The sequence below is a fragment of the Dromiciops gliroides genome, chromosome 2, assembly GCF_019393635.1.
Source record: "Dromiciops gliroides isolate mDroGli1 chromosome 2, mDroGli1.pri, whole genome shotgun sequence".
NCBI lineage: Eukaryota > Metazoa > Chordata > Mammalia > Microbiotheria > Microbiotheriidae > Dromiciops > Dromiciops gliroides.
The window spans coordinates 693,871,474-693,896,980 of record NC_057862.1 but is presented as its reverse complement, the minus strand read 5'-3'; the positions used below and the strand labels follow the sequence as shown (position 1 = coordinate 693,896,980).

Below are 25,507 nucleotides of genomic sequence, written 5' to 3'. Positions count from 1 at the left end.
AGGGGAGAAAGGATGTGCCATGATCAGAGAGGAACCAGCAGCCCCCTCCTATGGCAAGCTCTTGAAGGGGCCCCCTGTGGAATGGCTGGTTGGGCCCACATCTTGGGGAGGCAGCTCCAGGGAGCCTCACATAAGGAGTTTGTCATTCAGTGAGCTGTGAGACTTGAGCAGCATTGCTCTGCATCCAGCCTGGGCAAATACAGGACGCTGAAGGGTGACGTGCCAGCCCTGGGGCTCCCCAGGGAGTCTCCTCCCTGGCCGCTTTCCCTGCTCCTTCCTCCCATGTCACAGACTGCCTGTGGGCTTTCCTCCTGCTTAGCACTTGAGACACAGTTTCCACATAATTTTCAGGGCCCCAGTCGCTTCTGGCCCAGAGAGTCTAAGCCCACTTGTCTTTCTGTGCCCAGCGGCTAGCCCGGTCCTAGACCCTGAGCACGCTGCTGGCTTAGAGCAGCTTTCAAAGCCCAGGACAGGCGTGCTGCAGCAACAAGGAGTCTGGGGCTAGGCCAGAGAACTTAGAAGGCATTTCACATTGCCCTTTATTATCTTTAGTCATTTGGATTTGCTTTATTGTGTCTTGGTTTCTCATAAAGTCACTGGCTTCCATTTGTTCAGTCCTAATTCTTAGGCAATTATTTTCATCAGAGAGCTTTTGTACCTCCTTTTCCATTTGGCCGATTTGGCTTTTCAAACTGTTGACTTTTTTCTCATGTCTTTCCTGCATCACCCTCATTTCTCTTTCCATTTTTTCCTCTACCTCTCTATCTTCAAAGTCCTTTTTGAGCACCTCAGTGGCCTGAGACCAATTCATATTTTTGTTGGAAGCTTTAGATATAGGGGCCCTGACACCGACATCTTCCTCTGAGAGTGCACCTCGATCTTCCTTGTTACTGAAGAAACTTTCTATGGTCCTCACCTCTCTCTGTCAGCTCATCTTGCCTTTCTTTTACTAGACTTTTAGCTCCTTAAAGTGGGGCACTGTTTCCAGGCTGCAGTGTCCCAAGCTTCAGAAGTCCCAGGTGGTATGATTTAAGGAGAATCAGGTTCTTCACTTGCCCAGCCTGTTTCCTGGTCCATAGATGACCCCAGACCAACTTGCTAATCAACCAGCTTTGTGTGTTGTGGTTGTTAGCTCCGATGAACCTGTGCCCCTCCCCTACCTGGGCCACTGCTACTCGAGCCTACCTCCTGGTTCTCGGCAGGGGTGTAAAATCCAAGTTCTGCCTTAGCACCAGCATAGACCCCTGTAGTCTCCCCCCACTCACTGAAAGTTCCAGAAGACACTGGTGCTTCAGCTGATGCAGAGGTTCTGGGGGTCTTTTTCTGGCCAGAGAACTTAGAAAAGGAGCGAGTCTTGTATTCCTGGCTTATCTCCCCCTTCCCCTCTGAGCTTCCTTTGGGCAGGGGCCCAGGTCACCATTATTTTGGGGCCCCCCTCGGTCTTGGCAGCTAGGTGGTGCCATAGTGCATAGAGCACCTGCTCTGAAGTCAGGAAAACTCATGTCCCTAGTGCAGCCTAGCTGTGTGACCCTGGGCAAGTCACTTCACCCTGTCTGTCTGAGCTTCCTTACCTGTCAAATGAGCTGGAGAAGGAAATGGCAAACCACCGCTGTATCTCTGCCAAGAAAACCCTAAATGGGGCCCGTGGAGAGTCGGACATGACTGAGAACGAATGAATAAGAGCAGGGATTAGGCAGATTTGTCTAGAAATGGATGCAGCGTGGCTTGTTCGGTGGATGCAGGACTCTGGGTCACAGCCATCTCTGTCCTCCCCTCTGTGAGCCCTTCACAAGTGCTGCCAGTTCTCATCCCACTCGGCAGCATTCTCTGGATCCCAGGGACCCCATAGCCTGTCACTCACGTGTGCTCCCCATCTATCTGGCCACTTCTCTGGTCACATGCATCTTTGATGGTGGCTTCTATGCCAGTCCCCACCTCCCTGGACTGGAGATACCAATGGGAAATAAAATGGCTTTCAGGCATGGGGGAACGCTGCAGCGACCCGGCTTCCTCAGCAAGTCAGCGGGGCTTCCCTGGTCACTGTGGAAAAGAGGTGAAGGAGAAAGAACACAGAACTGAGAAATAAGCATTTCCCAGAGAATCCATGGTCCTTTACTACTTGGGTGACCTTGGATGAGTCACCAAACCAAACAGGCATCAAGCGCACATGTGTAAGTAACGACGACTTGACGTTTCTCCAGCTCTGTGAGGTGTTAGGCTCTTTGCAAGGATCACCTCATTTGGCAAGGCTCATCAGTGGCTCACCAGTGAGCCGGTGTGTGAGGTAGATGCCCTAGCTGTTACCCCATTTCACTGGTAAGGAAACCGAGAAGAGAGATCGGGTGATGTGACCATTGCCACATGGCTCCTAGGCTTCAGGCTTCCTAACTCCACATTAGATGATGCTAAGACACCTACGGTGTGGGTAAGACTGAGCCCCCAGAGCTGAGCACAGGGCGCAGGGGATGCAGAGGATCCATGCTCAGATGTAGTCAGAAGCAGAAGTCAGGCTCTTTGCCGTGCAGTTTACTCAGCATCCTTGCTGTGCATTCTCCAGACAGCCTAATGCCCCATTATTGTCAGGGCTCCCAGGATGTCCTGTGACTCGCAGTGAGCTTGTGTTGGCTGACCCTTCAGACTCACTTTTCAGACAGACTGCTTGACCTCCCCTCCGGACCTCAGGAAGGCGGTTTGTTTGTGTGTCTATTTGATGCCATCTTATTGGAGGTCCCTGCTTGAGCCAGGGTGCTTCTTGGTTCCAGACGCCACCATCCAATAAGCTGGCTGCCCCTCCTAGCCTCGTGTTATCGGCAGATTTAGTGTTAACAGCTTCCATACTTACCTCAGCCATCGACGAGCACTCTAAGGAGCACAGGGCCAAGGGGACGTGTGGCGTGCTTCCCTTGAGCCCATAATCACCACGCTTTGCTTCTGTTCATTTAGCCCCTTCAGAGCCCACCGCCTCTGTCTCGGCCACAGGAGTACCCTGGGACACTGCAAACAGAGCTGGAGAACCTGCTCCAGGCCCTGTTCTAACCCTCTGTGCCTTTCCCGCACCCCATGTTTTGGGGTGTTCCACATGCTAAGATCTCTTCTAGCCCTGACCCCTTCCTACAAACTGGGCTCTGTCTTCCGAGGGCCCTTCTTTGGTACTGTCGGTTCTACGGTTCCCTCCGTTATTGATGTTCTAGGTTATGCGCTTTGAAGGTCCTCCCCCTCTGGGAAACCGTGTTCCATGCCCCCCTAAACTCGGACGTTTTGTGTTCTAAAGTCCCTTCAGTCCCTCACATTCCACAGGCTAAGATCCGTTCTGGTTCTGATATTCTGTGTCATGGATTTTAAGTCTCTTCCCGCCTTGTGTCCTTTGATCCTTAATTCACTCATCTTCTTTGTGTAAGGCGTACCAAAAATATTTACAGGGATAGTAGGAGGGGTGGTGGGTTCATTGGTGAGAAGCTCCCAGCGTGGAAACACTGTCCACTGTTGCCTGGCACACTGAGGGCTCCTGAGAATTGTCCGCCGTCTCACAGCCCTCTCTCCAGGATGCTCTGCTGCCCCTCGGTTCGTTAGGAAGCTAACTTCCCCCGGTGCTGCAGCCTCTTGTGATTGGCTGGTTCCTGCACAGAGTCTGCATTTGAGGAAGCACCTGCTGTGCTCATTTCTAACCTGCTTCACCTCCTGACTCCCTGGACCCCTTTTCCTCCTTCCCTTCTCCCCCCCCTTTTCAGCTCTCTTGTCTCTGTTGTCTGCCCTATTAGAATGGAATGTAAGCTCATCCAGGGCAGGCACTGGCCTCCTTTTGCTTATGTTTGTATCCTCAGTGCTAGCATAGTGCCTAGCACCTGGTAATTGCTTGATGCTGTGTGTACCCAATCCAGCCCAGTCAAATGTGGCCCTCTTTCAGATAACAAAAGAGAGAAATTCTAGAAGCAGCTGGACTGGGTCTTGCCAACTAAGCAAGCCTGTGTTTTGATATTCAGTGACTTCCGCATGAAAAGCACATTGGGAAATATCTTTGGGGGCTAAGAAATGCAGGGCCAAAAGGGCGATAAAGCTGTGCATACCCTTGGACCCAGCAATCCCACTTTTAGGTCTTTTGCCCAAAGAAATCATGGAAGGGGGAAAGGGACCCACATGTACAAAAATATTTATAGTTGCTCTTTACGTGGTAGCAAGGAATTGGAAGTTGAGGGGGTGCCCATCCATTGGGGAATGGCTGGACAAGTTGTGGTATATGAATACAATGGAATACTATTGTGCTGTAAGAAATGATGAGCAGGAAGAGTTCAGAGAAACCTGGAGGGTCTTATGTGAGCTGATGATGAGTGAGATGAGCAGAACCAGAAGAACATTGTACACAGTATCATCAACATTGAGTGTCGATCTACTGTGATGGACTATATTCTTCTCACCAATGCAATGGCACAGAAGAGTTCCAGGGAACTCATGATAGAAGAGGATCTCCAAATCCAAGAAAAAAAAAAAGAAAGAAAGAACTGTGGAGTACAGATGCTGATTGAACCATATTATTTCTTTTGTTTTGGGTGCTGTTGTTTTTTTTTTCTATTTTGAGGTTTCGCATCACTGCTCTGATTCTCTCTCTTGTAACAGGATTAATGCAGAAATAGGATTAATGTTATTATGTGTATATATATGTGTGTGTGTATATATATATCTATATGTATATGTATAGAGATATATAGATATAACCTATATCAGATTACCTGCTGTCTAGGGGAGGGGGGAGGGAGGGGAGGGAGGGAGAAAAATCTGAAATTGTAAAGCATGTATAAACAAAAGTTGAGAACTATCTTTACATGGAACGGAAAAAATAAAATACCTCATACATTTAAAAAAAAAAAAGAAGAAATGCAGGGCCAGATGTTTGGGGGCACTTCATGCCTGCATGGAAATGCCGCAAACAGGGATCATTCCGCTAGTTTTCTTTGTGGCCTCAGCTTCTTGCAGAGTGACGCAGAGTGGGTGGTTAAGAAATGCTTGTTGATCGATTGACGTCATCTTAAAGAAAAGAGTGGGAGCCATTCCAAAGGGGAGCACCAAAGAACACGACCCAAAAAGAAAACGGACAAAATTGCACTCCTGGTGTGGGAGTCGTGTCGAATCAGCCCTTGGTGCTTGTAAAACACTGATGAATTGGTGGTTGTTCCCTCATTCCAGTTGTGTCCAGCTCTGCCTCCATTTGGAGCTTGTGGGTAGAGATACTGGGGTGGTCTGCCGCTTCTTTCTCCAGCTCATTTTACCCGTGAGGAAACGGAGGCAGACAGGGGTAAGTGACTTGCCCAGGATCACACAGCTGCCAGGTCTGAGGCTGGATTTGAACTCATGAAGACGAGTCTTTCTGATTCCAAGCCTGGCGTTCTATCCACTGTGCCACCTACCTGCCCACTGATGAGTTAGAGGGATTGTCAAAACTAATACCAAATCTGAAGAGAAGATAAAGGTATGAAGAAGACGCTGTCGGGTTATTGCAGTTCAGAGAAGTTACTGAGGCAGAAAAGCGACTTGTGAATGAAACGGTCTCAACTTTTGTCATCACAGTTTCTACAGAAGTTTATCTGAGGTAAAGCAGTTGTCAGATGGAGGGGGCCCAGAAACCGCATCCAGCCAGCCAGACCCCGGATCCCTTCCAGTTGGAGAGACACGGCAGCCAGGTGCAGCACAAATGTGGAGTAGAAACTCATTTGTAAAGTGCTAACAAACAGTGGAGGCGGGTGGAGGATTACCAGCCACATGGCCTCGCCAAGCAGCCGGGAGCGGTAGAGGAGAAAACGAGTCTGCAGAAACCTTGGCGCACAACCTAGCGGAGCCGGTCATCCCCAGAGCGTTCAGGATGAGCCTGGAAGGGTGACAACAAACGAGAAAAATGGCACCATTTTTACACTTTTTACCACGTTCTACTTCCTCCCTAAACGACAATGAGAGGTCCCTAGTTCTCCTCTAGCTCTCCAAACCCCCCAAGGAGGTGGGTGGGACAAGCTGCACCCAGGAAGTCTGTGAGGAGCACTGGAGGATCTGGTTTTCAGGCTCCGTCTGAGATCACTGAAGATGCCAGACGAGCGGGGTGAGAGCCCAGGTGGTGGTGTGATCCTTCCAAAGCATCAGTGACTTCCAGCCATGCACTGCTTTCTCATATTGATGAAGTCTTCAAGGGTTCTGTGCTCATCTTGGGGGGGACCCTTGATGAAAACAGGAGAAATGAGTAAGTGAGTTTTTGCAAGTAAGGGTTTTTTTGTTTTGTTTTGTTTTTTTACCACTTCAGATCTTCACAGCTGCAAATAGACTGAAACATGCAGAGAACCCAAGATCCCTTTGTGTTTCTTTTATGCCGTGACTGGAGTAGAACAGAATGTGAGGGCCTCTTCCAACAAGATCCTTCACATCCATCTCTTGGAATCGTCCAAGATGCCTTGGCAGACCCAACCCAAGAGAGAGCTTCACACCATGATTCTGGGGGACTGACCCTTTGCATGAAGCGAGGCATCAGCTAGAGGATGGGATGCCCCCAAAGCATTGGCTGTGGTCATGGAGGGTGTTTTATGGGGTCCAGTGGAAGCAGGCTGCCTTCCCCTTGTAAAACAGTAGCAGCTGCCTTGGTGACTTGTGTATTTGTATGGCATTTAAGAAGTGCTCTGCCCTCCAGGGGTTCATTCATTTCTGCTGCAGGTGATGGCCTCTGAGTGCCAGTGAGAGCCACAGACGTTTAGGTGGGGAGGCTGCCAGGCCCTGACTCCATGCCCAGCTGCCTTCTCCTTCAGCTGGTGCGGACAGCTTCTCCCGGGAGAGCAGGCTGTGCTGTCGGGCAGGCTCGTTCACCTTGGGCCACGCAAATGGGCCACTGCGGTGTCCAGTGGCTGCCATGGAATGTGACCCCCCCGCCCAAAGACCAGACAGGGATGGGGGAACGTCCTCCTGGTTTGGGTGAGGTGGTGAGGAGGTGGTCTTCTCTTTCCTCTGGGGGCACATCATCCAGTCATGCTGCCTTCTTCTGCTTCCTGTCTGGTCCAGTTCAGAAGAGAAGCAGCTCCTAGATCTTGGCGAGTCACCTGGCTGAAGCCCAGAGAGTCAGTAGGTCATTGTGGTGACCTACTTGTCAGCATTCTTCCAGGGCAGGGCTGATGAGCTGGGGCTGGCCTGGGACGGCTGCCTCTGGACAGTGTAGACATTCCTCTGCTGCCCCTAAGGGCAGAATTCTGCTGACCACGGTGACTGTGCTTGGAGGCGTGATTCAGAGCAGAGGAGGGAACCTGAGGACCGAGAGCTGCTCCTTTGGGGGGAAGGGGGAAGGAGTCAGAAGAACCTCAGGACTCCTCCCTGCCCGTGTGGTCCTCCTCACCCCCTAGACCTCAGTGGAGCTCAGGCCGACCCTGCGCCTCCCAGGCTTCCCCCACCCCAAGTGCTGGGAGCCAGACTTCTTAGAGTGTGGGTTTGACCAGCACAGCCATTTGTGTTTCTATTCTATTTAGTGTGGAATAGATTCTTAGGCACATGGACTTATAACTGGGAGGAACCCCAGGGACCCCCAGTCTGGCTCCCTAATTGGATACCTGAGAAAAATGAGGGCCCGAGAAAGGCGGCTTTCCCACGGCCACCCAGATAATGGGTGACGGTGCATCTGGGTACACATGTCAGCATGTTCCTGTGTGTGTGTGTGTGTGTGTATGTGTGTGTGTGTGTGTGTGTGTGTTTAATAAACCAGGGAGAGGGCTGAGTGCCTCAAAGCCGGCTGCTGTTTGAAGTGAAGGCCTTCCTTTTCAGCTTTCTCAGGTGACAGAAATACTCAAAATCTCAAGCTGGGACTGTCAGACATGCAACATACAACCACTTGATAGTTTAAAATGATTTCTGTGGAAGAATAGGGTGTTTCAGAAAGTGCTTAATAAGTGCTCGTTTGCCCAGTTGACTTGCGCTGAGTCACACTGGGCATGAATGGTGGGTCCTCACTCTTATGGTTGGGAAGAGTTTATCCAACTTGGCAGAGCAGTGGACAAAGCCAGGCTCTGGTTGGAAACACAACAGTGGGCTCAAGGGGAGGGCAGGAAGCTGGTGAAGTCAGAAGTAAATGATGGGTGGATATCCATGGGACAAGAAGGTCTCCAGTGGGATGCCTGGGGAGCGGCACAGCCAGTGCTGCCCGCCTTCATGCTTTGGACAGAAGCTGGAATGAAGGCCTGGACATCCCAGTCTTGTCCCCCATCGGGGACAGACTAGAGCTAGGAGGTGCAGCCTTTGAGCCAGCCCATTTTGAGATGAGGCTCCCATGAGGGCCGGGCATCCTGGGTGTTCTCTGACCCTGCAGACACTGAATGCCAGCTCCTTTCTCCCGTGCTCTCCCTTCTGTCTTACATAGTCCATTCACTTCAGTCGGTATTTGTTAAGCACCTGCCCAGGTGCCAGGGGAATTCGGTCTCCGCTGGTCCTCCTTCTGCTCTGGGCTTTAGGATCTCTTCTATATCTGATGTCTCAGACTCTTGTCTGTTCTTAGCAGGAGACCTTCCTTTGTCCCTCAAAAATGAGAATCTTTCTGTGCTTCTGGAGACCATTTGTGTTTCCTCTGAAGATAATTCGCATGATAGAAAAGAGATCAAATGTTGGTGGTTGCTGCTCTAAATGCAGTGGCTGGCTTTTGTTTGTTGGGGAGCGGCAGAGCTGAGATTAAGATGGAATGGGCTTTGGGAAGGGAATGACCAGCCAAGGCTAAGAGAAAGCATGTGATTTAGTTAGAGTAATTCAGAAGCAAGGCCATGCCACTGCTGGCTATCTGGGAAAAGCCCATCTCTGGTCTGTCTGACCTGAAAATTCTAGTCTAGTTCATTTTGTGATGCGATGGGGTCCAGAAAAAAAAAGGGGGGGGGAGTGATGCGTATTTTCAGTCTCACTTAGTTTAAACTTGTCTCATTGTCCACATCTTCAATCATGATTTCATAGCAGCGCAGGCCACTCTGGAGACCTGGAGAAAAGAAAATAAAAACCACCACAAGCATTTATGCAGAAACTCGGGGAGCCTGAGGTGACACCATTCGGTGGGAAGACCCCTGGGGCCCCAGCCTGGCCCTCACGGCCCCTCACTGGGGACAAGTCCCTCACACTCCGGGTCTCGGCTTCCTATTCTGTCACAGGCGCAGGGCTCTTGTGAGGAGAGCTCTCAGTAGGCCCTAAAGTCCTGTGGAGATGGGTCTGTTCTTAAAACGAATGTCAAAGGCTGGAAGGAGAAGACCCCGTGTCAGACCAGGAGCAGGCCTTAGAGCCGGGAGTAGAGAATGCAGCGGATGGAGCCCTGGGCCTGGGCTCAGGAGGACCTGGGTTCAAATCCAGCCTCAGATGCTTTCTGGTTCTGTGCCCCTGGGCAAGTCCCTTAACTTCTGTTTGCCTGAGTGTCCTCCTTGTAAAATGGGGTTAATAAGAGCAACTACTTCCCAGGGTTGCTGTGAGCGTCGAGCGAGATCCTGTTTGGTCCACCCAGTGTCTGGCATACAGTAAGGGCTGTATAAATGCTGATTCTCTTCTCTTTCCCCTCTGGCACATCACAGCTGCCTGATCCTAAACCAGGCTGCCCTCGGCTGTTCTCTCAGACTGTACATTTCCTGCAGGGAGCAGATTTGCTCCTGGAAACAGAATTTCCTCACCTGGGAGTGCCCTGTGCCAGTGAAACTCCAGGCCTTGTACCTATTCCTGTCTGTGCACGTAGAATGGGGGAGGGGTGGGGAGGGGGCGCATGTGTGTGCGTGTGTGAGCACATGTGTATGTGAGCGTGGGCACCTGCCCCCATACCTCTACATGTCGTGGGCACTGTGCCAGGCTCTCTGTAGAGACACAAATGAGACCCTGCGATATCCTTGGGCAGCTGACGTGCTTTAAGTGGTTTGCCCCCAAGGGTCACACTGCTAGTAGGGGTCAGAGGATGGATTCGATCTCAGATCCCCCTGACTCCAGGCCTGATGTTCTCTTTGCTGCATCACGAGCTGCCTCTAAGTGCAGAAATTATGCAAAATAAATATGTTATTATTGGTGGGGTGGGCACTAGCCCTTGGAGAGGGGACCAGAAGGGTGTCGAGGTGCTTTCTCAGCTGAGCCTCAGAGGGAGCCTGCTGGGAAGGGGGCAGCTGTTGGACAGCAGGAAGTGGCCTGTGCGAGGCGTCAGAGCCCCCCGGGGTGAGCGGGTGGCCAAGGCCTATTGGGGCCCCTCTCCTCCAGTGTTCCCATCTGTCTCCCCCACAGGTCACCCTCGCCGACATCGAGAATGAAGAGAGACGCTCTGCTCTCTTCTCATCTCTCCTCGAGGCCAGTCATCGGCAGGAGGAGTTTCAGCACTTGGCTTTGCTCCTGCAAGCTTGGCCCCCCGTGAAAAGTACCGACCTGTAAGTATGGCCTGAAATCGGCAGAGTAATTAGGTCTCTTGTGTTCCGAAGACGGCCGTCTTTCAGAGAACTAAGGAATCAAAAGCCAAGTTTCTTTCCAAAAATGCATGTCCAGGGGCAGCTAGGTGGCACAGTGGATATAGAACACCGGCCCTGGAGTCAGGAGTACCTGAGTTCAAATCTGGCCTCAGACACTGAACACTTACTAGCTGTGTGACCCTGGGCAAGTCACTTAACCCCAATTGCCTCACTAAAAAAAAAACAAAAACAAAAACAAAAAAAAATGCATGTCCTAGAGTTCGGTTCTTGAGCTGATCACAGTAACTCTGACGTGGGCCCACAGGCCTTTAGAGGGAGAAGCTTTTTCATCCTCATGTTTAACTGCTCAGGAAACAGGGCCCCAGGAGGGAAGCCACTTGTCCAGAGGCGTACAGCGCAGGAGTGGGAGTCAGGGTGGCATAGCCTCCCCCTCCTGCTCTGTGGGATCGGGGCACTCAGCCCCGGAACGTGGGCGACATTGGCCTCTGCAGCGGCTGGTTCAGGGGCTGGTCGACAAATATTCCTTCACGAAGCACGTTCTGTATGCCAGGCACTGTGCCGCCTGCCGGGAATGAACATGGGGCACGGAGGAGAGAAGGTGCCCGGCCCCAGGCATGGTCAGAGATGAAGAGAGGGGGCACTTGAGTTCCTGGGAGGGAGGGACCTGGGGTCCGACAGATCCTCCAGATGAAGAGGTTCCTGGGCCTGGTGGAGAAGTCAGGAGCCCGTCTAGAAATAGGGAGAGTTCTGTTTTCATTTTGTTTTTCCGTTCATAGGCCTTTGTTTTCTCTTTCTCTCCCATTCCCCCTCCCAATTTAAAAGAAAAACCCCAATAAGCCCTGGAACAAATACTCTCGTCCCCAAGGGCACATCCCAGCTGAGTCCATCACCAGGTTCCCCACTGATTGTTGCACCGACCGGAGATCTTTACTGAGTCACGGAGGTGACTCTTAAGTGACTTGCCCCGAGACACATGGCTGGCAAGGGTCAGAGCTGGGATTTGAATCCAGGGCCCAACAGCTTCTCCTCCTTGCTACCAAGTTACCTGTTCATGATGTTGTCTCTTTGCCGCGTGCCTCACTGCCGACACATCAGAAGTGACTGGAGGCCCACTGTGAGGCTGTGTTCTGCCTGTCCTACTGGCTCCTAACACCTCATTTGATCTGCTACCTGCCCTGTTGGGCAGCCTTTTTATGTCGAGCCCCTCTTGTTCTCCTAGAATAAGAATGTCCCGAGCCAATGTCCAGAGACGTCTTCCTCTGAGGGCCGGTCTGATCCAGCCCTCTCCTTTCAGTGATAATAACAGTAATAACAGCTCACATTGATGGCACCAAAGTGCTTCGACACAGTACAGTATCATTTAATAATCTAATTAGCCAGTGCTAGCTAAGGGATCAGCGGCAGGCCTGGGAGTAGGTGATGCTCACCTCTGTGGTCTCAGCCCAACGCCACTTCTGACAGCGCATTCCCTTGGGGACCGGTGCCCTCTTTACAACCAGCCCTTCTCCACTGGTCTCTAAGCCCTGAGGGACGGATGTCCCCTAGTGGTCACTCAGCCAGGACACGTTTCAGGACAGGGGCCCTCAGAGCCGTGATGAGAACGACCTTTTCTTCTCTGGTTTCTTGGTAGGGAAGAGTGATCGTTCACAGCTGGGGCTGATCGCCCCCAACACGGATTGTGTCATGCTGAGATTCTGTAGTTTGTCCATGAAATTCCTTAGGGGAACAGCTCGGTCAGCTGGGGTTTTGTTTGCCCTTTGGGTTACTTATTGGGCATTTCCCGAAATAGAGTATCGAGGGCTTGATGTCACTGTGCTTTTCTGGGTGGCGTGTCACTCTTTCAGCTACGTTTCTTTGATTTCTAGAGATTTCCAATATTCCTCAAGTCTTACTGCCCTCTTGGCACTGGTGAGCCATGTTCTGGTTTCTAAGGTCCCTCCTGCCCTGATAGTCAGTGTTCTAGGTTCCAAGGTCCCTCCCAGCCCTGAAATTCCATGTTCTAGGTTCTAAGGGCCTAAGATCCCTCCTGGGACTAATGATCCATGTTCTGGTTTCTAAGGTCCCTCCCAGCCTTGGCATGCCATCCTCAAGGTTCGCAGGTCCCTCCCGGCCCTGAGATCTTCCTGCCTCAGCTCCTGCAGCTCCTACTCTGCATTTGCCCCTAGGGGCAGATGCTGCAGGTGCTATCCTAGCGGCCTGAATTAGGCCTCTGAGCTCTCTCTTTGATATTTTTGCCCTTTAGCTGGGGGTGAGCTTATCTTCTCACTCTCATTCCTACTGAAATGCTAATTGTTCTGTTTGACTTGGGGATCAGACTTGGTGCCTTTCATCCTTGTTCTAAGAAGAAAGGGATCTCTACTCTGGGGAGAGAATGATGGCCACTTTTAGGTAAAACCCATGGCACAGAGCATCCAAATTCTAACTCACAGTGGGCCGCTTCTGGGGGCCACTTAGGAGAGCCACGTGGCTCCGTATCCGTGGGTGGGTCTCCATCTGCTTCTATCATTGGGCAAACTTCCATTGGAGTATTTGAATGAACCCTGGGGAGGGTGGGGGGGGGTGGGTCTCGGTTCCAGTCCTCAACTTGCCCTATGCAGCCTCATGAATGAGGGGATTCCAACTGTCTCATCTGACAGAGTGGGGAGTGGCTCCCTGGATGGAGTTTGCCCTGGAGGTGTAACCCAAAGGTCTGGGTTCTAATCCCAGCCAGCCTTACCGGAAGAGCGGTTTTGTGGGTTTATGGGGGTTGCCCCCTGGGCACAGCTCAGCCCCCAGGAGCCTTTCTGGCACCGCGCCATCTGCTGTCTTCTTTTCTTTTCTTTTCTTTTCTTTTCTTTTCTTTTCTTTTCTTTTCTTTTCTTTTCTTTTCTTTTCTTTTCTTTTCTTTTCTTTTCTTTTCTTTTCTTTTCTTTTTTTAGTGAGGCAATTGGAGTTAAGTGACTTGCCCAGGGTTACACAGCCAGTAAGTGTTAAGTGTCTGAGGCCGAATTTGAACTCAGGTCCTCCTGACTCCAGGGCCGGTGCTCTATCCACTGCGCCACCTAGCTGCCCCTACTGTCTTTTTGCTGAAGAAGAAGGGATTGGGTGGGACGTGGGGCAAAGCAGGGTGTGTGTGTGGGTGTTGAGCTCCCTGAAAAGTTGATGTGGAAGAGGGATTTGTTGTGTTCGCTTCATCCCCCAAGCACAGAACTAGGCCTGGTGGGTTGAAATGATGACTGCTTTCATCTCCCTTCAAGAAGGGACTTTCCTGCCTTGAGGGCTTCTTGGTGGCATTGGAGGCAGTGGGCGGCCAGCCTCGGGAGGTGCTGCGTGTCCTGTTACTAGACAAGGCTGGATGGCGGCTTGTTAGAAGGGCCGGATTGGGGCTCCTGTTTCAAGGGTGCGTCGGGCTCGGACCGTGTGCCCTCCCAGATCCTCCCTGGGGCTGGGGCGCTGTAATCCGGCCTCACTTGCTCATTAACCACTCAGCCTGACCAAATGACTCACCTTCCCTTCCCTTTAGTTTTCTTATCTGCCAAATACCCGGGGTTGTCGCAGCCTATTTTGAGCAGCCTGGTCCTCGTGAGGTGGGTAGAATGTCCCGATAGGTGCTTTGCAATCTTGAGGCACCTGAGCCCCAGTCCAGAGCTCCTTTCATCGTGCCCTGACCTCCGGAGTGAGGGGGCCCAGGGGCCTGTCCCAGGCACAGAATGCCTACCCTTTCTGGCAGAGCCAGTGCGACTATAAGGGGGAGAGAGGTGCCCCCCCTTCCTGCTCTCCTGGGCTTTTTGTTGATCAGTCTGCCTACTCCCTCCCTCCTTCCTTTCTCTCTGGCCAGGAGCAGCAAGGACCATAATCCCTGGATGAAACTCGCTGCAGTGATGCTGTCCAGGTGCTCTGACGAGAACAAGGACGCCACGGGCAAGGATGTACTGGCGTTCTGCCGCTCCTTGTACCACACCCCGCAGATGCTTCCCCTGCAGGTGAGTGACCTCTCGCGCTCCCGGAAGACCCCAGATCAGGGACCCTGGACTCAGCACGGCCGCCGAAGGGCCCGTGATTTCTCACTCAGAGAGGAAAGAAAAGCGTCCCCAAAGAAGGCTGGAAGGGGCTTTCTTCTGGCTGACGATGTCTGCTGTCCCTCCCGTAGCAGCCTCTGTGGTCTCCCCGTTTCCTGAGCCCATTATGCAGACCCCTTCCCACCTGGCCCATCCTATCCCAGAGCCCCGCGGCAGACACAAGCCTGCATTTGGGCAGCTCGGGCCGAACGCAGTTCCTCTTCTTCCACACCACTCCTCAGCTCTCGGGGCCCACATCACCCCAGGGTCTGTTCCCTCCGAGTGGAGTCGGCTGAAACACAAAGCAGCCCATCTCCCTTCTGACCTTTGGTCTGATCTGGCCCACATAGTGAGCCCAAAGGAGACGCCAGTGGCCAGAAACTACAGCGACCACTTGCCTGCTGGTGGGGCCTCCACTCCGGACTGACTGGGTCTGACACTCAGTGTCCCTGGGACTCATCTTTCTCTAGGACTCATTGTTCCATCTTTTCTCATCATAGAAGTGGGGTTGGGTCACTTCCTCCAGGGCCCGGGACCTCAAGCAGAGAAGGTCCCATGTGGGAATGACTCGGGAGACTGGCATGAACCTTGGTAGGAGGAATGGGCCAGGCAAGCAGAGGGGAAGGTGATGTGGAGGTGACTTGGGGCCAGGAAGACGAGACGAGGGGCAAGGGATCAGGGGATGAGGGAGGACGGAGAGGCTGAAAGGAGGGTTGGAAGAAGGAAGGCAGAGAGAGAGATGGGAGAGGAGAACCCTCAGTAAGTATTTATTATGTGCCTCCTGCCTGCCAGGCAGGTTGTGCCAAATGCAGGGCACATAGAATGGGTGGGAGAGGCAGGGCTGGCCCAGTCCCGAGCTCTGGCTCTCCTGTGAGGGGCCCACGTGGCGTGAGCCTGGTGGGGATGCCCCATGGGGTGCCGTGGCCCAGCTGCTCCCCGCCCCGTCTCCTGCTGTGGGAGGACTCCGGAGCTCTGGAACTGAACGTTCAGATCCTGGCTCTGAACGGATCGTTGCGTTGAAAATGTTTTCATATATAAAGTGATTAGAAAAGCGAAATATGAAATTTTGTTCTTTGCATCCTCCTTGTTATCACTCAAGTGAAATATGCTCATTAGGAATGCAGGCTTCATGAGTGAGCAGCTATGGAAGGAGCCGGAGAAGTATTTATTGACTGAATTGGAAGAGAGGCCATCTATCTGTTAAATCAAGCTGGCTTGTGCCAGCCCGATGGAATCATTTTTTAAAGTGTGTGAAATGACAAGAAGCAGTAGGCATCAGTCACTGAAAAGTCGGGTCTGGGGGTGACCCTCACGGCTCCTCTGAAGGCCCTGCAAGGCTGATAGGAGGCCTGGCGTGTCTTTCACAGCCAGAAAGGCCTGGAGCCCAAGGACCAGCGGGGCCAAGTTCAGAGCAGCCCACCACCAACATAGTGCAACGTGACGTGACGTGATGGGACATGGCAGGATGATGTCACAACGCTGAATCTTTGCCCACAGTAGTTCTTGAAGCCCCTTGGTTGCACTGGAAGGGTGGGTGCTCGGCTTCCCTGGAGGGAGCATCCACCCTATTCCAATTTCTCAGCACACCTGTGGTCTTGCAGACGTGGACCCTCCACCCCATGATGCAGATTGTGGCCAGTGATGGCTGCTGATCCATCCAAGGGGAGCCTACTGGGCTCTCCTCTTAATTGGCCAAGTGAGGGGAGAAGGGCTGCCTGCTGTGTGTGCTGAGCCCTTCTCTCCTCTCTGGGTGCAAGGCCTGCCCGGTCCATCTGCCGCTACCCTGGAGGGGTGGCCTGGACGTTGATGGGTTGTAGCCTCTTCTCCTCACCCCCCTGGGTGGCCTTCCAAAGAGAGGCCTTTGTTTTAGGGAGAAGTAGGTGATTTTTAAAAGAACCGTATGCCTTGCCCAAGACAACCCTGCCCACCGTCACTGGGTGCCACGTCAGACCCAGCTCATTGCTGACTTGTGCTGAGGTTGAAGGAATATTGGAGAGGCCACAGGTCACTGAAACCAGTGGCCTTGGCCACATCCTGCCTGCCTGTGTGACCCAAGGTAGGTCACTTACCTTCTCAGCTCCCTTGATGACGGCTCTCTGATGCCACGCGTGGCTGGGAGAATGACAACTTTCCCTGGCGAAGGGCGTCCTCACCCAGCATAACCTCCACTGGTGAAATCCCTCTCTGGCCTTGTCCCACCTCAGCAGTTAGGCCACATCCTTCTGAGCCTCTGTGGACCTCGCTTCTGTGGAGTCCCAGCTCCTAGTAGCACCGAGGGCACGTGGCAAAGTCCCATCCACTGTCAGGGGTGCTTTCTGCCCTTCACCCTGAGCTTTGGTTTCCCACTCTGTATAAAGTGGGCGTAATGATGGGCGGTGCAGAGGTGGGGAGGGAGGCCTGGACAAGTTCTGTCTCTCGCTGACTCCTAGGCAAAGAGGATTCTGTTTTTCAGTCCCAAAGCCCTCTGCTTATCCTGTCGCCTGATGCCCAGGGCAGCCTGTGATTTAGTCGTAGTCGTAGGGCTCAGTCCTCCCTGCTGACTAATTAGAAGACTAGGGCTCTGTAGCCCAACATAGCCCTGGATTTGAATCACCGGAGCACCGGGGCAGCGAGAGTCACAGCATGGCATGAACCGTGCACTTCTGCTGATGAGCATAAGCTCCCGCCTCACCCCTGGAGGGGGCTCTGCCTTGGTCCTTTGATGTGGTGTGACAGCTGTCACAGATAACACAGCCCCCTGGCTGTAGCACTCCCTACACGGCTGAGCAGGGAATCTTATCATTCCTTGGCTGAGGTCGGCCATTGTCACTGATATGGAGGGGATGGAGAGAGGCCCTTCGTTCATCCTCTCTGCGGAAAGTCGTCTACAAACTCCCCATCTCCTCCAGGCCCAGAGGGGTCGTGATTGATTCGGGGTTACACAGCAAACCAAAGGTGAATCCTGATGAGAGAAGGCTGCTGGCCTCCGTTCTGAATTAGAAACCTTTTCCCAGGATTCATCCAGTACAGTGTGCCAGAATCCCGTTAGAGATTCCCACTAAAAGACTTATCCGGAGCCTTGGCATGGGCGGGGGGGGGGGGGCAGCTCCAGATGGGCTCTTGTTACGTATACAGTCCAAGTTGGCCCCGAGCAGATGACGCTGCTCACCTCGCCCGTCATCCGCCGGGTTTCCCGGGAAGGCCCTTCCAGGTTACAGAGGCAGTTTGCCAGAGCGCTAGAATAGCATCACCCTTACCCGAGCCCTTTGAAGCATCCTCACTGGATACTCCGTTGCCCACGAAATGCTGGACTGGAGCATCAGGTGCTGTTGTGGGCACCGCTTGTGAGCAGGATGTGGGCAGATGGTAGGGTGTCCTCAGCAAGGGGCCAGAATGGGTGGGGAGGAGATTGGAAACGCTGCACACAGGACCATGGCGGGAACTGTGGTGTGGAGTCGATATGGAAGAGAAGGCTGGGGTTCAAGAGAGGGAGACACGGCACACCTGTGGAGAGGTTAGATTAGAGCAGCGCAGGAGAAGGGCAAGAGTGCAAGGAGGCACGCTTCAGTCTGATCAGAGGAGGAACCTCCTAACACTTGGGTCTGTCCAGTACAAGGGATAGGCTTCCTCAGGAAGTCTAGGGAATGCCCCACGAAAGGGGACATTAAGTGGGTATTTTGTCACAGGAAATTCATGTTTCAGGCATAGGAATGTTGACTGGACGCCGCCAAGGGCTCTAGACCAAAAAGGGTGGGGTGTGTGTGTGTGTGGGGGGTGGTGAAACTCACTTTCATCTGTCTCCCAAGCATGGAATAAGAAAGCCCCTGACATGCCCAGAAGTTGGCAGGCAGCACCAAAGTCAGAAGAAGCCAGCAGTCAGACCTTGGCCTCTACTGCTGACATTCAGATGCTGTGAGCTAAAGGCAGGCATTCCTCAGGCAAGGACATATTCGACCTTCTGAGATGAGGGATGCTTGGGGGCGTGGCAGCAGTGACTGGGCATGGCTGGGGATGAGCGACACCCCCCCCCATCCAAAGAGAGAGAAAGGGGAGGGCATTGATATCAGAGGCCGGAAGATACTCATGTGAGGAGCCTGAATCAGAGGGGGCAGTGTGATGGGGACTACTGGGGAGGGGCATCAGAGAAAGAAAAGTGTTTTTGTCATTGGAGCGTATGATTGACCCCCTGGTTAGAAAGAGGAAATGGATGAGTTTGGCCCATAGACATGGTATTGTAGCGATAGGATTAAGCACTGAGGAGGTGCCACAGGGCGCAGGGTCAAGAAGACCGAGGATCAAACCTGGCCTTAGATGCTGACTATGTGTAGGACCCTGGGTAAGTTGCTTGCCTCAGTTTCCTCATTTGTGAAATGAGGATCGAGCTGATGCCTACCCTCCAGGGTTGTTGTGAGGATCAAATGAGTTACCCTGTGCAAAGTGCTTTGCCAGCCTTGAAGTGCTCTACAGAAAGCCGCTGCTGCCACGCTGCCAGTCTGGTGGCCAGTGTCCGTTTTCCAGACACCAGCGAGAGTTCTCTCCCTGTTGAAAGCGAAGCAGTCAGTGGCTTCTCAACTTGGCTTGATGGTGACGTCATCCTTCAATCAGTAAAGGAACCACAAAGTGGGAATGGGGTGGCCCTATAACGTGGGCATGGTGGGGCTGGAGCTGATCCCTGCTCAGGGGGTGGAGATGATGGCAGCTCAGGGCGGGAGAAGCGGGCACATGCCCACTCCCTCCTCGAGTCCATAACAAAGGAGGAATCTGAGTGAGGTCTGATATGCATTTGGATATTGGAAAGGATGTCAGAGGGTTCAGAGGAAAGATGGCGGGGATCCTGGGAGGGACAGAAGATGCTCAAGAATGAAAGTCTGAAGAAACAAGGAGTAAAAACATTGGATTTATCTGAAGAGAACATTGCGGAAGCACAGGGAACTCACCTGCAAACTTAGAACTAAACAAGAAATGGATCCTCTCACCCAAACAGAGGAATTCTACAAATAAAAGCACAGGACACATTCTACAGAAATTAAGGAAGACTTCAATAACTGGAGAGATACCCTTTGTTCACTGTTGGACTAGGTTCAGATAATAAAAATAATTACCTTAATTAATTGATAGGTTGTGCCATTCTAATCAAACCAACAAAAAACTACTTTATAAAAGTAGACATAATGGTAACAAAATTAATCAGGAGAAGCAAAAGGGAAGTCCAAGGGTTAGAAATGATCATAAAAGACAAAGTGGGAAATTTTGATTATATAAAATTAAAAAGGTTTTCTGTGGACATCATAAAGTTAGAAGGGAAACAATAAACTGAGTTTATTTGTTTCTTTTTGTAGCCAGCTTCTTGGTTAACGGACTGATATTCAAGATATTTAAGACATTGATACAAACTTTACGAGAACAATAGGCATGCCCCTGTGGATTAATAGTCAGAGGATGGTCCTCAAAAGAAGAAATTAAGATCCCTGATAATAAGAAAAATGAAGAATAAAGCAGCCCAGAGACACTACCTCGTGTTCACTAGATTGGCAAAGATGACAAACACAGAAAATGACTGTTGGTGGGGGAGGGGGTGGGGACAGGGCAGGCACACACACCCATGCCCGTTTGTTAGCGGAGCTGTGAATGGCCAGGACCATTCTGGGAAGCCTCCAACTTCAGTAAAATATACCTAGCCTTGGATTCAGCAACACCACCTCTGGGCCTGGACTCTGAAAAAATCAGACAGAAAGGACGGACCTGTAGGAGCCTCTATATTTATAGAAGCTATTTTTGCTGTCGTAAAGAACTGGAAATATAACGGGCCCATCAGCAGGCAGATGGCTGAAAAATTATGGCATGTGATTGTGATGAAATATTATTAGTACGGTGTAAGTAGTTATGAAGGGGCCACACGAAGAGAAACCCAGGAAGAGTTGTCTGGACTGATGCAGAGCAAAGTGAGCAGAACCAGGACGACAGTTTCTATAATGACAACAGAAAAGGGAAAACAGCTTTGAAAGACTTCAGAACTCTTTTTCACTCAGTGACCAACCCTGACTCCCAGAGACCAGGGACTGAAGGATGAGGCCAAATGCAGAATGAGGCAGATGTTTTCCGACACAAGCAAAGTACAGATTTGTTATGTATTTGTTGCCAGGGAAGGCTTTTGTTTTTGGAGTGGAAAGGCATTGTAAAGGAGGGATAGAGGAAGGGAGAGAGGGAAGAAGGGAAGGAGGAAAGGAGGGAAGAAGGGAAGGAGGAAAGAAGGGGAGAGAGAGAGGGGAGGGAGGAGGGAGGGAGGGGGAGGAAAGGGGGAGGAAGAAAAAGAAATGAAGGAAAGAAGAAAGAAAGAAAAAAGCTTAGAAGAATACCCTGAAGAGAGCCGATGTTCAGAAGGTGACCTGGACAAGCACAGTAGTGTTCATGTTCCTGCATTCAATTTCATATATACTTAAAAATATACGTCCCTTTACAATCCTCTTTCTTTTCTTTCTACATAGAAGTGTCCATGTTTGTTGCTGTTTGTCAGGTTCATAATTAATGTTAAAGAAGGAGTTTGGAGAGGCCGGAGGCTAGCGAGGTCTGGCGGCAGGGGGTAAGCTCTGGCCCTGTGAAAACAGCCGCAGGAATACTGACGCTCAGGGTGTGTGGCACCTGGTGAGAGAAGCTCAGCATTGGGCGTCATTGTGGGAGCTTCATGTTGTTTGTGGCCCTGTTGGGAGGACCAGAGGAGGGGTGGGGCCTTGCCCAGGGGCAGGGGGGTGCTGCTCAGTCTTATCTTCTATTTTCTCTGCCAAGGAGAATGATCTTTGTGTTGGCAGTGACAGAAGAGAAATGACCAGCAGGGTGTCGATGGCCACAACGAGTAGCCAAAAGCTGAGCTGCTCTGGGTGAATGGAAGCCCAAATGGGTCTTGTCCCACTGGCAGATGGGGCGGCAGAGCCGCTGTCTGTGGTGCTGGAAGGTCATGGGGAGGTGTCGCAGACTGGAGGAGGGCAGGGGGTGTCCCTGTTTTTCAGAATGGGAACAGCCTTTAAATTATAGCCAGTGAGCTGGCCTGAATCCTGGGAAAATCCCCGAGTGGATCATTAAGGGAGCTTGTGAACATCTGGAGGAGGTGGCCTGACTCCTCCAAGAGCAGGGCGTGGGGCAGATGAGAGGAATACTGCCGCTCAGGTTGTCTTCAGGTACCTGAAAGGTGCCTGTGGAACACCAGGGAGCAGAACCAGGGCAGTGAGTGAGAGCCCGGCCTCCACAGATCCTCCCTAAGGCGAGGGGGGTGGGTGGCTCAGGGAGGTAGAGGCCCCCCCCCCCAGAGGTCTGCCGGGAGGTGCTGCAGCCACTTGTGGTGCTCTGCATCCTGAGGATCCTGCTGGTGCCCGGGCAGGGTGGCACATCGGCCCAGGGCCCTGCCAGCTCCCAGCCTGTGCTTGTTTTGGGCAATGCCCGTCATTTTCCTTTTTGGGCACCAAGAGAAGCAGTGGTGAGAGGCGGTTCTGAGTTCGGTTTCTACCACTTTTTCTCAGCTTGACATGGACAGCCAAGGGAGACGATACCGGATAGAGACTTCAGTTAGCATGAAAATCTCATTAGCTTTTTATTGGCAGGTGTCACGTAGGTTGGCACTAAGCTGTCTCGTCAAACAGATGGGGAAGGCTCCAGAGACAGGTGGGGTGCCCTTGTCAGCAGGGTTACTCGGGGGTGAGGGCCTGGGGAGAGTCTGGTCTGGAAGGGTACGCTGCCACTTCTAGAACTAGAATTCCCTGTCACAGGAGAGAGTGCCCTGGCACCCAGTGGGGCTTTCCTCTTTGTAACCACCTTGTAAAGTAGAAAGAAAGGAACCTCGGACAAGGGAAGCTCTGCCGTGGACCTGCCTGGTGACCTCGAGCCAGTCATGTTCTCTTCGGAGTCTGTGTGGGGGGTTTAGGGGTGCTGCACCAGGGGAGATCCCTAGGGTCCTGTCATCCCGAACATTCTGTTCTCTTCTTACAACCCACACCAGGAAAGCTTGTCTGCCTGTCTGTCTAATTTATTTACCCACCTACCCATCCATCTGTGTATCAGATATCTGTCTACCCCTCCATCCATCTCCAATATCTACCTGCCTTCCCGTCTATCTACCATCTACCCACCTATGTATCTATGTGTCTGTCTAATCTCCTTATCTCTCCATCCATCTGTGTACCAACTCTCTCCCCCCCCCCCAACCCATCCATGAAGTGCTTCGCAGACTCTGAAAGCCCGGATTCACTTTTGTTTTGTCTTTGTAGCCCCGGTGCCTGGCCCACAGTAGATACTTGCTCAGTGCTGGGGGCAGAGCTGGGATTTGCATCTGGGGCCCTGTCCGTTATCAGTGCCATCACCGGAAGGGTGGCTTAGCCTTTGAATGCCCTTCGCTTTCCCCTTGCCTCAGTCTCTCTGTCTTTGAGGTGGGAGCCACATGCCTATGGGTGCTGCATCACTGTTTGTGACCAGAGGGAAGGGAAGGTGCCCCAAAGCCTGGCCTCTCAAGGTCTCTCTCACCGACAAGTGAGGGGGTTTTATCTCCAGGCTCTGTCATCTTCACAGAATGATGGGAGTCGCTAACCAAAGGCACGTGCATTTGTTGTACCTAGTTTCCGAAACATGGCCCATTCCTAGTTATTCCTGCAAGAACTCTTGCCTTCTCTCCTCCTTTCTGGCTCCCTGACCCCCGCCTCCCCAAAAGGCCGTGAGTCACAGGGCGCCCCTTCCCCTCCCAGTTAGCGCCACTGCTTCTCGCAGCTGTGGTCACCGCCCCCCCCCCCCCCCCCCCCGCTGTGCCAGCCTCTCCAACAGGCAGCGTCCGGGCTCTCTCAGATCGCTCTGGCACACAGGTCATGCAGCCCACATTCTGGAGATAGATTCTTCCTTTGGCTCAGCTCGTATCCATGGCGACGTGCAAACCCTCTCCAGAAATGAGGGCACCGATGGAATCCTAAATGGCTCTATTTGTATCATGTCATTGGCTTCCGTGTTCCCCTGGTCAGCGCAGATTGAGCAGGACTCTGCTGCAGCGTCCAGGGAGAAAGGAGAAGCCCAGAGCAGGCTGGGGTCCAGGCCTGCTCTCGGGACATTTCCTGCCCCCTAGCAAGCACCGGGCGGCTCAGCTCCAGGCCTCCACTGCCTCCGGACTCTGCCCAGGCCCCGTGCCCTTCAGGCCCCACCTCTGAGTCTTACAAACTTCCAGCTCAGCCGTCTGAGCCCAGTTCACAGCGGTGTGAACCCCTGTGCTCAGTGGTGCAGGAGGGTCAGTGGGCGCGCTGCTGAGATGTGTGCTGACTACTTGAAGCACTGGCAGCTTTCGCCATCAGCCAGTCACGGCCAGACAGAAAATGGTCCAGGCAGTTTCTGGGGCTGACAGCACACATCACTGGTGGAAGTATGGCCATGACTTGGATCCGAGCAGTGGCTCTTTCACTGTTCACAGATGGACTGGACCCTTCTAGTATACATAGAGCTGGGAAGGAGCTTACAACATGTCAGTCAATAAACCATGCATTGATTAAGCATCTGCTGCATTACCAACATGTTACCAACTCACCGGGAACCAGTGACTTTTAAAAATTAAACTATTTTTTTTCCATCAGCAGAAATTTGCCTTACTCCCCCCCACTTCCCTTGATCCCTACTTAAGATAAAAAAGGAAAGTTGTAAACATGTAGACTTTAGCAAAACAAATTGTCACATCCAAAAACGTTAAAAAGTCTCTGTCTGAACTGTGTGTCCTTTGGTCCTCTGTCAGGAGATCGGCAGCGTGCTTCATCTTGGGGCCTCTGCAGGCAGAGTTGGCCAGTCTGCTGATCAGAGGCCCTGAGTTTCAGAGTTGTCTGTCTTTGCGGCATTGCTGTGGGACAGATGGTTCTGATTTTACTCACGTGACCCTACGTCTGTCTGTGGAACTCATCCCAGACTTCTCTGAGACCATCCCCTCCGTCAGTTCCATTACGTTTTTGGCCAGAGCTTGTTCAGCCCTTCGCTGCAAAAAGCGGCTGCATTCCTGTCCAACCGTAGAGTTTGTGTAGCCCACCCTCCCTTTGATTCTCCCCATCCCCTCATTTCCCTGCTGAGTGGAATGTGTCTTTGTGCCCACCTGTGTGTCTACGCTCCGCCCTCCTTTGGCCAGCTCAGGTGTCCCGCGATACCCCATCCCCTCCCCCTCGTTTGCCCGGCTTAGACCGATGAAGTGAGGTAACCGGCCCACCCCTCTCTCCCCACCTGGTGTGCTCCTTTCCTCCTCCCTTTCCCTCCCTCTTCTGTGACCATCGGGTAGATGACCTTGATGGACGATGATGAGTCATTTCCCCTCCTAGACTTGAAACAGTTTGTTCTTATTTGGTGTTTGCCTTTTTCTGTTCCTCTTACAGATGAGGAAACTGAGGTGCAGGCGGGTGACGGGGCCCGGGCGCCCTGCCCTCCCAGCCACGTTCTTCCTAGTTACCTACTAATGGCTCTGACCAAGGGCCAGTGGCCCCAGCGCGGCAGTGCCAGCTCTCACAGCGACGTTCTGGGGTGCACGGCCTTAGCCTTTGGGTCTTGCCTCCTGTCACCTCACGGCAGGCTCTGTGCTTCTGATTGCAGGGTGTGAAGGAGCTGGCCTCGCTGCTGCTTAGCCGGTCCCTCCTGCTCCCAGCCCTGAAGCTTCTCGTGGAAAGCCAGGATGCAGCCCTCCATGCCGAGGCACTGGAGCACCTCGCCGCTGTGGCCCAGGTACGTCCCACGGGGCTCCCTGCCCTTCCCGGTGGCCCTTGCACCTTCATGAGCATGGGTCCAGTGGCACCCTTATTTAGATTTCTAGCACTCTGACGACCCCGGGGCCTCCGTGGGTTGGCTGTGGTAAAATACCGTTAGAACAAGCCAGCCACGGTGCCCTGGTCTGCTGCTGGAGCCCTGCAGAAGTATGGGGACGATGGAGAGGGACAGACGCCAGGCTTAGGAGTGTGGCGGCTCACGCGGCAGGAGCCACCGCCACCGTCTGGTCGGCTCTGCTTGATTTGTATATCTCGCTTTCACAATAAGTGAAGGTAAGGAATGGCTTTGAGGGACAGATGTGACAGCGAGTTCTGCTAATGA

The 25,507-nt window shown here is 52.5% G+C and overlaps 1 protein-coding gene across 1 annotated transcript in view; it reads left to right on the top strand.

The window, feature by feature from the left end:
* The window catches only part of NBAS (NBAS subunit of NRZ tethering complex), a 220,832-nt gene that overhangs the window by 188,459 nt on the left and 6,866 nt on the right, over positions 1-25,507 (top strand). The window contains exons 49-51 of the mRNA XM_043985311.1: positions 10,237-10,376; positions 14,233-14,377; positions 25,016-25,144. Of these exons, the coding sequence (XP_043841246.1) occupies positions 10,237-10,376; positions 14,233-14,377; positions 25,016-25,144 (414 nt within the window). The remainder of the gene's footprint in view (positions 1-10,236; positions 10,377-14,232; positions 14,378-25,015; positions 25,145-25,507) is intronic.